The sequence below is a fragment of the Argiope bruennichi genome, chromosome X2, assembly GCF_947563725.1.
Source record: "Argiope bruennichi chromosome X2, qqArgBrue1.1, whole genome shotgun sequence".
Lineage (NCBI taxonomy): Eukaryota > Metazoa > Arthropoda > Arachnida > Araneae > Araneidae > Argiope > Argiope bruennichi.
Genome location: NC_079163.1, coordinates 97,319,528 through 97,333,132, shown reverse-complemented (window position 1 = coordinate 97,333,132; position 13,605 = coordinate 97,319,528). Strand labels below are relative to the sequence as shown.

The 13,605-nt window shown below is 26.7% G+C and overlaps 1 protein-coding gene across 4 annotated transcripts in view; it reads right to left on the bottom strand.

Annotated features, from left to right (window-relative positions):
• Positions 1 to 13,605, bottom strand: part of LOC129960797 (SCY1-like protein 2) — a 334,172-nt gene that overhangs the window by 142,686 nt on the left and 177,881 nt on the right. For all 4 annotated transcript variants that reach the window (XM_056074446.1, XM_056074447.1, XM_056074448.1 and 1 more), the window contains one exon: positions 1,902 to 2,062. In XM_056074446.1, the coding sequence (XP_055930421.1) occupies positions 1,902 to 2,062 (161 nt within the window). The remainder of the gene's footprint in view (positions 1 to 1,901; positions 2,063 to 13,605) is intronic.

The window sequence follows — 13,605 nt, the reverse complement described above, 5'->3', positions numbered from 1 at the left end:
AGATTGCTATAAATTTATAATTAGCAGAAGTTTGAAAAAACTTAATAGATTTGTAAGAAGGTTTATAATTTATATGCGATCCCATAGTTCAGCACTACTCATTGTCTCAAGTACATTATCTGTAGGAATAATAATTATAATAATAATAATAATAATAATAAACCAAATTCAATTTGATCAAGAAACTAGGATCAATCCATTTTAAGAAATTCATTCTTTAAGTTTCATTCTTTTGGTAATAAGAATAATGCAAAGCTTTTTCTATTCTTGTGGGACCATCCTTAGCGAACCTTGTGGGACCATCTTTAGCAATCCTTCTTTAATTCCATGATTGCACGTACAAAGCTAGATATTGTTATTTGTTATTAAATAAATAACTATAACAGTAATCAGTTCTAGAGAAGATGTAGAGATTGATAGAACTTTTGCTATTAAAAGTTTTATTCGAAGCAAAGTTAAAATAATATTTAGTGTTACGTGATAAATTATAACTACCTACGGACAGCACTATCATTCTGTTGAAAGAGGAAAACCATTCTGATTGTTATTTTTTGGATAAGTATATAAAAAATTGGAATTAGTTCTTTTCTTTGCTTCTAAATTTGAAAAAATCTAGTGTAAGAAGAGGAAAATGTAAAGAACTTCCAAAGAATCAATTTCGAAAAGAAGTACAACTTTTTTGCTTTGTTTCTGGGAGCGTAACAGCAGGGGACGAACAGGCAACGAGGCAACAATGACCGGAAAAGAGAATAGATTTTTTATGATGCTGCTCAGAAGGCTCTCAGAATGTTCTTCGGCAGACCAATAACTCGATACTGAGAGAAGTTTGTCCGCTGACACGAAAATCAATTGGGACTGATGTCATCAGTTGCTGGAGGTAAAAAGACAAGAAAAGAAAAATGCTACCTAAAAGAATATAAATATTTGCCAGTTTGGAACATAGAAGAGAATAGATTAAGCAAAATAAGAAGTTTACTTCAAGCATAGGTAAGAAAAACATCAAAACATTCTTTAAAGTTTAGAAAACTATTAAAATGGATAAAATAAGTCCCAAAACATATCTTTAGAAAGATATGATTTTAGAAAATGACTTATTAAAAGCGAATTCAAGTCAGAGAAACCCTACCTCTGAATGATCTTGATTTATAGTACAAACTAATTTTGAAAAAGAATAATGCATTTCTAATACAAAGTTTTTAAAGCAATTTGCTTTTAAGGGGTGTAAAGAATACCTGACTGAACTTATTATTTCTGGTGTTTTTGAAAATAAGTTACTATTTATGACTCTGAAAAAAATATAGTACAAGTGGAAGGAAATATAAAGAACTCCATGGAATCAATTTTGAAAACAACAACTTTTCTTTGTTCCCAGGAATGTAATAGCAGGGGACGTTCCTAATAATTTCTTGATGTTTCTTTTCCATCTGTTTGCATTTATTAATGACCTTTCCAGTTAACTGACCTTCACCTTAAACTAAACTAACAACAGAGTATATCAAGTTTTACGTATTTAACCAGTGCTCTCTGTTTTGTATTGCAAATTTAAACCATTCTTGTAAAAAATGTATTTTATTTGCTTTTTATGGTAGTTTCTGAAGAAGGGACCTATCCAAATTATTCCAGTGGCAAGTACCCGTCATAAATGAGAATAAATTTACATTTATTAGGAGAAAACTCTCAAAAACACAGATGTTTATGACAGCTTCAAAATATTTCCGAGATCTCATTGTTTTGAAGACTAAAACAATTGAAAGCTGTAAAATAATTGATAAACTAATTTTTCAAAGACTATGCCAGGTTTTCACTAGTTAAGTAGTACATCGGCATTTTTAAACAAGAATAAAAGCATATCCTTTGAATGTATTCTTAATTAAACATAAAAGTTCTTAATGGTTTCTTACTTGGATTCCTCAATGGGATGATAAAGAGTGAGTAACTTCGGATGTTTGAGACGGTCCAACTGACGGACGCTGAATCTCAAAATCTCAGTAATCGTTTCTTTCCTCTTTGGTTTGTGGAGCTTCTCTGCTACTTTTTTCTCAAAGTAGAAGACGGAAGCTTCCTGTAAAAGAAATTGATATTAATTCAGATTACATATCAAACAAAAATAATCAACGCTTTATAATTAAACGGAATAAAACCAGTATCAAATAATTATTTAGTAACTCTCAATTCACAAAAGTTACATTAAATTAAATCTTAATCCTATGCATTGCAGTTATATAAAGCGAATACTTTTTTCACAAAACAAGCGAAAGAAAGTTTTAAATAATCCAATTACTTGTTTAATTAAAAATGAACTGTCTTGTGTCAAATCTTTAATTAAGACATAAAATGATACTCTTCACTTCCAAAAAAGAATCTCAAAATGCACTATCAATTTCATTCTTCCTGATGGAAAGGATTATTGTTATTTTTAAACAAAAGGAAAATTTAAGCAACAATGTAAATCTTAGCGTATATCGGATGTTCCTTAAATCCTTATAAACTTAGACAATTATATCAGAAACGTATTCTCTAATTAACTTTTCTAAACGGATAAGAAATTGGTACTCTGAAAACATTTAATATTTTCCTTCTTCTTTAAAGAAACTAAGTTAAAATGTATGGGCGCATTTTTAATATATAGGAAGACTGAATTAATTTCACATAGTCGTTGATTTGCTATAAGAATTTTAATGCAGTTTTTTATAACGTCCATAAAATGATAGCAAAACAAATTATTTAAAGAATATGAAATTAAATTAAAAAAATATCGAAAATGACTATAAATGAGTTATTGAAGTTTTAAAAGACTTTTATATAATCCGATTTCACTTAAAAAAAGAAACCTTATCTTTTAGTGTTATTCAAGCAGTGCATTATATAATTGATAAATGTTACGAATTTTAAAATTATCTTTCCAGGATTTTCTTTGTTCATAGATACATTTTTAATGATATATTTTTGTCTTTTGTTAAGCTAATTCCTCATAAATTGCTTGTTTTTAATTGAGCAGCTAAATATACTATTTAGATTTTTTTATCACGTCTCATCAGCTTTTATGATATTAATTATTTAGGTTATTTATAAATTATTTAGATTATTAATTAATACTTTTCTAAAATGTTGGAAGGTTCAGACTTTCAGGAAATATCAAAGAGTCAACACAAAAGTAATCTCTTGAAGTAATAACGAAATATAGTTAGTAAATCAAGTAGAAACGGGTTATTATTTTAAGAATTAAATCTTTATAACACTCAAAGGAAACCTCTTGTGTAAGTGAATAGATAATTATTATATTTGCTAAAGTAATATGATTTTCTGAACTTTTGTTCCAGGATGCTCTCAAACAAAAATGATAAATCTAGGATAATGGCTGGGATAGGTAGGGAATATTAGATAAAATATAGAATTTAAGTGAATAAATGGAAGAAAGAAGAATTTATATTTAAAATCATCATTTTTTTCAATTGCCGTTATATTTACTATTTTTATATCAGCATTCTTTACTCATGTCAGTCTTATAAGGTGATCGCATTTTAAATAAGAGTTAGAAGACGATTTCTTCACAAGTTATTTAAAAAATAAACTAAAATCCAGTCTATCTTTTTATTGAAAATAGGATATTCTGTTATGTTTAATTCGACTTTCGTTGCTCTTTTTCATTTTAAGAATGAGAGATTTTAGGACGGTGCCGTCTGATCAGGTACGTCCGTTCACTTTATATTTACTTCTCACTATTTTATATATTAATGTTGAAATGCCCCTTAAAACATAAGATTTCTTTTTCTTTAAAGTTCATTTATATACTTTATTCTATTACGCTTTAGCATTTTAAATAATCCCCGATGAAGAATTTTGCATTTTTTTTAATTCTTTGAAACAAATTGGTCGAGTTCCAATTTCTAGAATATATTAACTTCTTGAAAGTATAATTAGATAACTGCACTTATTCAGATTTCTTTTTCTGTATTTAAATATAAAAATTGAATTATTTGTATCAAAAGATTAAATTTAATCAAAAATTAATTGATAGCAAGTAATTGCGAAAGAACAGGAACATCAAGCTAGTACTTATTTATTTTTGCGGAACTCAAATTTCGACAACGAAAAATAATTTGTTGTAGTTGCGAATATAAACAAAAGAAGAGGATTAATTAAAGAACAGGAGAAAACTTAAATGAAGAAGAGTAAAAATTTAAAAAGAGAACAGAAGATTTTTTATAAAAATAATTCACTAAACAGAATGCAACAGTTCACGGCAGTTGATAAGAATTTAATGAGAACAAAGCATTATTTCAAATTAAAAGTGTAAGCTAGAAAAAAAATCGTTTTTTTAAAAAACTAATCTTATAAATGTTTCCAATTTTTATTTTTAATATTATTTTTACTTAAATAAATCTCTGTTATAACAAAAAAAAAAAAAAAAAAAAAAGAGAAAATTCAAATACAAAGATTTTAATTATTAAACTTGACTTCTAGCCATAAAAAATTATAATAACTTTGAATTCACCCATTATTGTGTAGGTCTAATAGCATGTGAATTCCCAACTAATATCTATGTTGTAATTCTGAATTTTAATGCAAAACTTATTTTTAAAAGTGCATATCAAAATTTTATTTTGTGATTTATTTTATTTGATATCTAATTTTATTAAATGTTTAATTCTATTTATTAAAATTTATTTAGAAGAAACTCTATTTTCAGATTACTGGACAAAAATATTTTAAACATCCTTATGTATAAATACAAAAATATTAAAAAAAAAATACATAGCGAAATAAAACTTAAAGTTTTTTTCATATATATAATATTCTTTCTTTTAATTTCCTGATTGAAAAATATGCAGGACTATACTGAATAAAAATTACTCAGCTTCAATCGGCATCCATAGAGACAATAATCGGAGGAATGTAAAACTACTATCACATTTTCATAGTAAAAATATGACAATATGTTTATTGAATTCTGAAATTAATTTGCATAAAAAAAAGGAATAGTAAGCATTAAAAAAATTGGGTTGCGAATATTCTTGCGCTCGAAAATATTTCTCTTGTTGAATTTTGTGAGAAATGATCAATGGTTAGAATAATTTGCACGACGAGTAATTTACAATCTTACAGGCTATTTTAATATTGTGTGAAGCAAATACAAAACGCAAAGAAAGAAAAATTCTTTTAGAAGTACTCGACCAAATGCAAGAATTCAAAGCGATAGCAGAAAAGACTTCGAAAAAAAAAACGAATTTCCCTTTATTAAATTATTTTCTTTTAAAAAATAATAAAAATATTTTTTCCAGTGCATTTCTACAATTATATTAAAAAAAATTTCTTTAATAAAACCTGAATTTTTTCCAAGATAATGATATTTTGTAAATTATGCAAACTGCCAAAATATTGTTATATGTGAAAAACTGCATTCGCAAAACAGGAATTTGAAACTATTTAAGGTGCTATAATTTATAGAAAAAGTGTAAATGAAATATATCCAGAGAATATTTTGCAAAATCTGTCTTTGGTTGTAAAAATTTATTCCACAAAAGGTTTATATGGCTTTCTTCCAGAGTTTTGGTAGAATTTTCAAAAATTTTCTGCTGCAATCTTCAGCATCACGCATAAAAGTAAAAAATTTTTATATTCATAAAAATATATCAGAAATAATATTTAACATTAATAAATGAAATTTTTAATATTTTCCTTCGTTTACTTTTTCCAAAATACTTTGAAATTCTGAGATAGCCTTTTCTTCAATACTAAACATTTTTTTAATGAAGTCTTAGTTTATAATCTCCAATGGGATTATACAATATTATTAGAAGTAATAAACTTCTCATTAGAGATCACCTACTGAAATTATAGTTCATTTTTATTTTTGAAATATGTTCACTTGGAAAAATCAGTGTTAAGAACACGAATGTTGAATAAACTAGCAAGTTGTTGAATCTATTCCCTTTATTTTATTAATCATGCATTTCTAAATGCTGATAACTTTTTCAGTATTCAAATAGCATTAACGGGAGTTTGTAAGTATTTATAATATCCGTTAAGTATTGCTTTGACACTAAATAAATAGTAACAAATATTGGTTTAAAGAGAATGAGACTGTATGTCTTATTGCTTTAATAATACTGAAGAAGGATACGGTATTACTAGTTACCTTATAATATATTAATAGTGCAATCAAATTGTATTACCGTTGTTTTATGGTCCTATTAACATTTTAAAAGATTATTTGATAATAATTTTAAATGTTATTAAAAATAACAAACCAGAGACAGATGAAAAAAGTAATGAGCTATCATATTTATAAATTTCTGTTTTCTTGGTCTCACTGTGACAATGAAATTAAAAAGGAAAAAAAGTGCTAATTTAAAGTATTAGATTGAGAAATTTGGTAATCGCATCTTTTAATTAAGTGAAAACTTTTTACAAATAGCTTTTAAATATTTGCTAAGGAATGATGATAAAGGAAGTGGATCCACTTTCTGTGGCTTGCATTTCTTCAAAGAGATACCAGTAATATAAAGAGAGAAGTAGGACCTAATCATTTAAATAAATATTTTACAATTCTCATAGATTCTAATCATATTCACAATAATTCTCTATCTCACCTTAAGGAATTACAATATAGATTGCAATGCTAACTTGACACTGCTTGCGACTTATATGCTATTATTCTCTTGTCGAAATAGATTATGAATTTACGACAAACTGGTTACGGCCAGGTAGTTACTTATATCATTACCAGAAGCATCTGAATGATTGTATGGTAGTAAGATTTGGCATTTGATTCCTAACACTGGACGTTACTGAAATGTCGACTGAAGCCATTGAGTATTCAATGTAGTAAGTTGTAGTTCATCCTTGCAATCATAGCAGATTATGTATCTAATGGTCTTGGAAGGATCATCAAATCATAGACAATATATTAAATATCATCAGTTAAAGAATTCGGCATGGAAATGTTTTTATATCGCCTTTTGTATCTACGGAATTTTTACTAAGGAATACAAAGATCACACCGAATATATGGCGAATTAGTATTTTATTTATGGATACTGCGAATTACATAAAATTAAATAAATCAATTGATCACTTTAACTTGAAATTAAATACAAATGTTATTGAGAAATTTTATATTTAATAGCTCTCCGAGTAGGTTTTTAAATTATGTTATAAACTACATCTATATATCAAATATGACCAAAATCAATAAAAATGCTTGTATGGGAAATCCACCCGGAGTATTCTCCTTTCGACTTTTCATATACTTCGCCAAAATATTGTGTTTTATGTATAATTTCATTGTATTATAAAGAGAATATATTACGAATAGTATCTATTCTTTCTAACAAATTTGATCGAAAAATCTGACATTGTCAACAATTTTGGAGTAAGTTTTACATATTAAAATTCATGCATGTATTTAATTTGCTTTATTTATGATTCATGTAATTAAGATTTGCTTGTTCCATGTATGAGTTATCGATTTCACAAGACATGGATATACATTCAGGCAGACAATATACTAGAAAATGAATTTGATGCAAAATTTGAAATAAGAAATAAATTTGATATAGAAAATAAATTACTTTATTTTCTCCAGTATGAAGAATAGGAATTTCTCCAGTAATCCATTTAATTGTTTTTATAAAGATATTCATTTCGCTGATACTTATCGGTCTTTTCAATTTTATGTATTTTAATTATAATTCTTTCAATGTCTCGGAATATGAAATTTGAAAATTGTCTGAAAATAAATAGAATTTGAAATATCGTATCCAGAACAATGCAAAATAATTAATTGATTCCATGAGATGAATGCAAAGTATGAAATTCTTAAAAACAAAATATTGCACAGCGGATTTTAAATGATAAACTGATATGAAGCATTACCATTTTCTATAATAACTTTAGAGGAGAAAATGTCGAAAGTAAAATAATCATCTTGGAAATAAATGCAACTATACACTCGGAAGCAGACAGAAAGGTAATTACTTTTTCCATTTAACGCAGAAAATCTATGGCAGTGATTTGAAACGGGAAAAAATCTGCACTTAGGAGTTTAAACGCTTTAGTTGGTAGCTGTCGATAATGAAATATTTATATTTTAATTAAACACAGAAGCAAAAAGTTTCGGAGATATGCGAAATTGCTATCAACTAATTTCAAATTTTGAACATTATTTCTAGAAGAATTCTAAGAGGCATCAATTTAAAGCTTTGCTTCAAAGTAAAAACTCAAAAAGGTTTTCGATTAATGAAATACCAGGCAATAAGACGTGTTTCAAATAATTAGAAAACTGATACCTGTGAATATTTAGCGTAATACTTTTATTTCAAATTTAATAAAACGTTGTAGAAAATTCGGCTTTCTGAGAATCTCAATTGATGGCTGAAAACAGTCACCTCAGAACATGAATATTTTGAATATTTCTGTTACGTTAAACGAAAACTTGTTAAAATATATCCGCAGGAAAGAATTCTTAGATAATAAAAGTGTAAGAACGTCAAATTCAGCTGGTGAGTGAATTGTCTGATTTATACCTCCTGTGGGGTTCGAAACAAATGTATTTTCGTTTAAGATACTGTCGTTTCATTTAAGTGGGTTGAATATTGAAATCATTCAGAAAATATATAAGAGAAATGTGAAACTAAGGCATTCATTATTTGAGCATGAAGAGATGAATTGTGGCGTCGAAAGATATTTTATGTCAAAGCGATATTTCTTTGTTATATTACTTTTTTCAATTTCCTTCACATCAGGTTCGTTTGTATCTAAAAGCAAAAACTCTTTGAATGTTGAAGTTGCAGATTCTACTTCTAGAAGTTTTTGAAGGTTTTTTTTTTTTTGAAAAAGAAATTTACTACTTGAAGTCTTCACTCTAATCTGTTCAATAGCTAATTTTTAAACCGTTAATATTTTTTAAACCTAGATCATATTTCTAGCTAAAAATGCTTTGAATGATGCAAAGAGTTGCATTTTTATGTCGTTTGAGTCAATAAATATAAATTTGAAATTTTTTTAAATATCTAAATAGTTATATTTTCTTTCTCTCCTATTAATTATATTTCGAAAAATATTCTTGACACATTAACGTTTTACATAAAAAATCTTTTACTTATTTACGATTAATCTTGACTGAGCTGTTAAACTTCGAAAATCACTGCTTTAGATGACTTTATTTAACAGCTGCTTTCTGCTGTCTCAAGAGAACTCTTGAAGGAATAAAAATTGAAATAAGCGTACTATAAGTTTTTTTTTTTCGATTTTTGACATAAGGAAATATTATTACAACTTTAGAAGAACTTTTAATATTTAATTATTTTAGAAGACATGATACGCCTAATTTTATTTATATCTTTATTAGAAATAACTTCGAGTCATCAAAAATTTTTTGATACTTTTATTATAACGAACTGATAGAGCAAAATAAGAATTTGCTAGTTCAGTAATTCAATAATTATGGGAAATATCAGTCACTTATCAGTGATGATCACTTATCAGTGATCATTCAAGTCAAGCTGTATGGTGTGAACGTACTTCATACTGAGGGGTGGGGGTAAAAATATGTTATTAGGGGTAAAAATATGTTAGAATGTTCACTGGTAAGTATACTTACCATTCAATTTTAAACAAATGAAAACAATTTGCTGGTATTTTATTAGAATAAATTGATGGAGTTTCAAAAAATTGGAAATAAATGTTTCATTTAAATAAATTTTGAATTTCATTTTGCATGCAATGGGATGGTTACACGAAAGTTTGCATTAAAAATTATCAAAATCTATTTGCTTTATTTATTAAACACATAAAAATTGAATATATCTAAAATAAAGTCGAAAGTTGTTTGCAGTTAAATATGCTTAAATGATGTCAAAATAAGATTATTAATAAGTAGATCTCCATTAGAAAATCCTAGAGTATCATCAGTATTTGTCGTGTTTCAGAAATGAAAATTGAGTTAGTTTATATATTGAATATATTCGATTTCTAATATTGAAAATAAGATGCAAGAACATTCAGTAATAAGAAAATCAATTGAAAATATTATTATTGAGAAAATCTTCTGGAGTTAAAATTTTATAAGAAATAATAATCACTTTAGATGGGTAGAAAATCCTGATAAGATAACGACAAATACTCACCAAGTTCTTTTTTCTCTGAATATTAGAAAGGGATCTTTAATTGGTCAATTCTTCGATTATGTTTTATTATTTGCTAAATATATAGTTATATTATCTGGATCATTATAGAGTAAGAACATAAACAGAGAAGCCTGTTTCGCGATGGGATTTTTCAAAAAAGTTGTTTCAGCATGATGGGGATCCAGCTCACAAATCCCTTCAACCACGTGCTTTCCTGACCCAGTTGGAAAATAGCATCATTGGATGCAGAAGATTTAGTGAGTGGCCCACGTGATCGCCAAGTTTAAGAAGATTAGAATACTTCCCTTTGGGTTTACATAAGAAACAATCTAGTAAAAGAATTCACGAGAAGAACAAAATTTATAAGCCTTGCTATCATGGCATATGTACCTGCTTCACCAACAATCTTGCATAATGAACAAAAAGAACTGTTTTTGCAGGAGCTTTTCTGAATTTTAAAGAAATGAAGCTTTTTAGAGTAAGTAGTATCGAAATGGGATTTATTTCATAAAAATGTTTATTATAATAATTTTTTAAATAATATTTTATTTTATTAAAAATAATATAATTCTTTTCATGACGTTGTTTACTATATTGACTGTATTATTTTCCGATTATTATTATTTTGCGTATAAGCTAAAAATGCGTATCAAAATCTCTTAAATGTTTAAGGCAATAAAAAATGTAATTATAGTCCCAATTTCTTCCAAACATTTTACTCTTACAAAAGCTAATAACTATTTTTAGAATAAATTTATATATGACTTCCAATTATTTTAAACAGCCTTTAATTCATTTCATTTTCCAGTGCAGCATTTTTGAAGTAAAATATTAGGGTATCAGAATTTTTTTTTTACCCAGTTATGGCTGATATGACGTCTGGTCTACATAAAAGTTTAGATCTTTATATTTTTTCAGCATTGACTCATTTTATATTGACCCAAACAACATAAAATATAATTCTTTACGTCATTTAAAACATTTTTCTGTTTCGAAAATTATGTCTTTCTTTAATGGTTTAGAAATTTGTTATTGGGTCACGATTAGAACAGACCTCTTGTATATTCGCTGAATAATTAACAACAAAGATCTTAATTTATATATTAATTGAAATTAGATTTATGGAGTATAAACAGAGATGTGCCAATTTTTTTGGCAAATTTAATTTTTTGATGGATGAGTTAAATACAATAGAGAAAAACTGTGAATTATCATACAATTTTTTTAGGAATTCCGAATATCAGCCGGTTAGAAAGGAAGCAATGTTAATAGATATAATCTTCCTTACTTTTTTATAGGCATCCTGTCTAAGAAATTAAAAAGAAACAACTGAATATTGTTACACTAAAATTTTAACAGCGAAATTTATAGATTAATATTTTCAAAATAATATAACTTAATCTCTCTCACTCATATTATATATATATATATATATATATATATATATATATATATATATATATATATATATATATACTGAAAATTCATTTGTTTGCTTTAACTTAATACAATTCCAACCCTTTGACAGATTAGAAGGAAATTTGACACACACATTTCTTAACACCTAGAAAAATTAATTGCGCTGTTAAATCAGTTTCTACGACTCTGCAAAAAAGATGAAATAGGGGTTAAAAGTTTATTAAATTTTGCCATAACTTCTAAATAAATCGCCGTATTAAAAATATTGTTTCACCATCTTCAAATTCAAACATTCAGCTATATAGTGACATTAATCAACTGTCTATTTTTCTTTATTTTTTAATAATTTTTCAAAGTAAAATTTTAAAATTTTATGTTCATTTTTTGTCGAAATATTAAACTTATTTCATTATTTGATTGCATACATCATTCGCGCACTTTTACGAATGTTAAGTTGCTTTCTATAGACATTTTTTATTTTTAATCCCTAGAGTAAAAACAAGCATTCTTATATGCGTGTGCATAAACTATCTTTTAAAACTGGTGCAATTTTTTTAAATGCTTGACCAAATTTTGCTTCATATTTATGCAGTTTCAAAAATTTTAATGCTTCCAGTTGGTATATTATCTTTATTTTTTTATAGCTTGAATTCACTAAATAAGATTTTATTTTGCTTGATAATTGTTTTAGTTTTTATTCTATTATTAAGTACCAAATGCCGAAACTAAAATTGTCTTTTATCATAAAGTTTTAGAGAAGTAATTATTCAATAGTGTTAAAGGAAATAATTCTTATTTGTCTGAATATAAGAATTCAAAAAGTATTAAATATTAGAGAATATATTTTTTGATTTTTCTTACAAACATATAAACGCAGGCAAAATGACACGCACTGTGATTGATACATTATAAAGCGAGTTGTTATATCAAATTATTTGCTTTGTAAAGGAATTGAAATGAGCCTTTTAAAATGACACGGCTGTACGCTAAGCTTTTACCTCAGGGTAACAAACACTCTTCTGCTTCGAGATATTGAATAGGCAACATCTATTATCTACACCCTTTGTCAAACAGCATCTAATCTAGTCTTTATATGACTCATAATCTATTTCCACTTGTTTGAATGGTTCTCAAATGAATGCCTCAGGGAATCTAGCAAATCTCGATCGTAAATTGGAGGCAGTTTTGAAACTTCTGAAAAGCATACGGAGCATTTATAATGCTCAATGTATTTCGATTCTCCGTATCCGTTGAGAACATGGATCTCGTTTATCCTCATTACGTATAAATTGAGCCGTGTCATGAACATAATACATTTTAAAAGTCTTCTAGATTTATTTGATTAGAACCTTTGCATGAATTGTTGAATTTGAAATGAAATCTGGGTACAACGAATATTATAAATTATGAGATATAATGATTATTGAAGTGAATTCTTGATTTCGGTAGAAAATTATATTATGATAGACATGCTTTTCTTTTTTACCACTCAATCTTCGGGTGGAATTCATAGCAAGCGGAAAAAATGTCGAGAATATCTATTTATATGATTGATATTTATTTGGGGATCTTGTTCCAAAATAGGATTCTACGGTATCTAATAGGTTTCATGAAAGATCAAACAATAAAAAGAAATGGAGTAGAAAAAGTGTTTTTTTTTTAATGCATGATGAAGACAGGAAATAATTGTGCAATGAATCAGGTTTCGATAATTTAATTTTTTTGACAAATATTTTTCAAGTTATATTAAATAAAACAATTCTAAGAATAAAATGTAATTTAACATGTGCAGTGTGTTCCAGAACTCCATCGATATACTCCTAGAAATTATCGGGCATGTTAGGAAATAGATCTGTAATTTAGACCTTACAGATTTTTAAGGAAGCTACTTATAATTAATTCAAAATATATCTTGATTTTCTTGATATTGAGCTCAAAACTTTCATTCTACAGCTTTTTCTTGATGTTAAATATTCCTCATTTGCGATTTTTTAGATAAACTTGAGAACTTTTCATAAAATAGTTGGCTCTTTCTTATGGTAATGTTTAGAGAAAT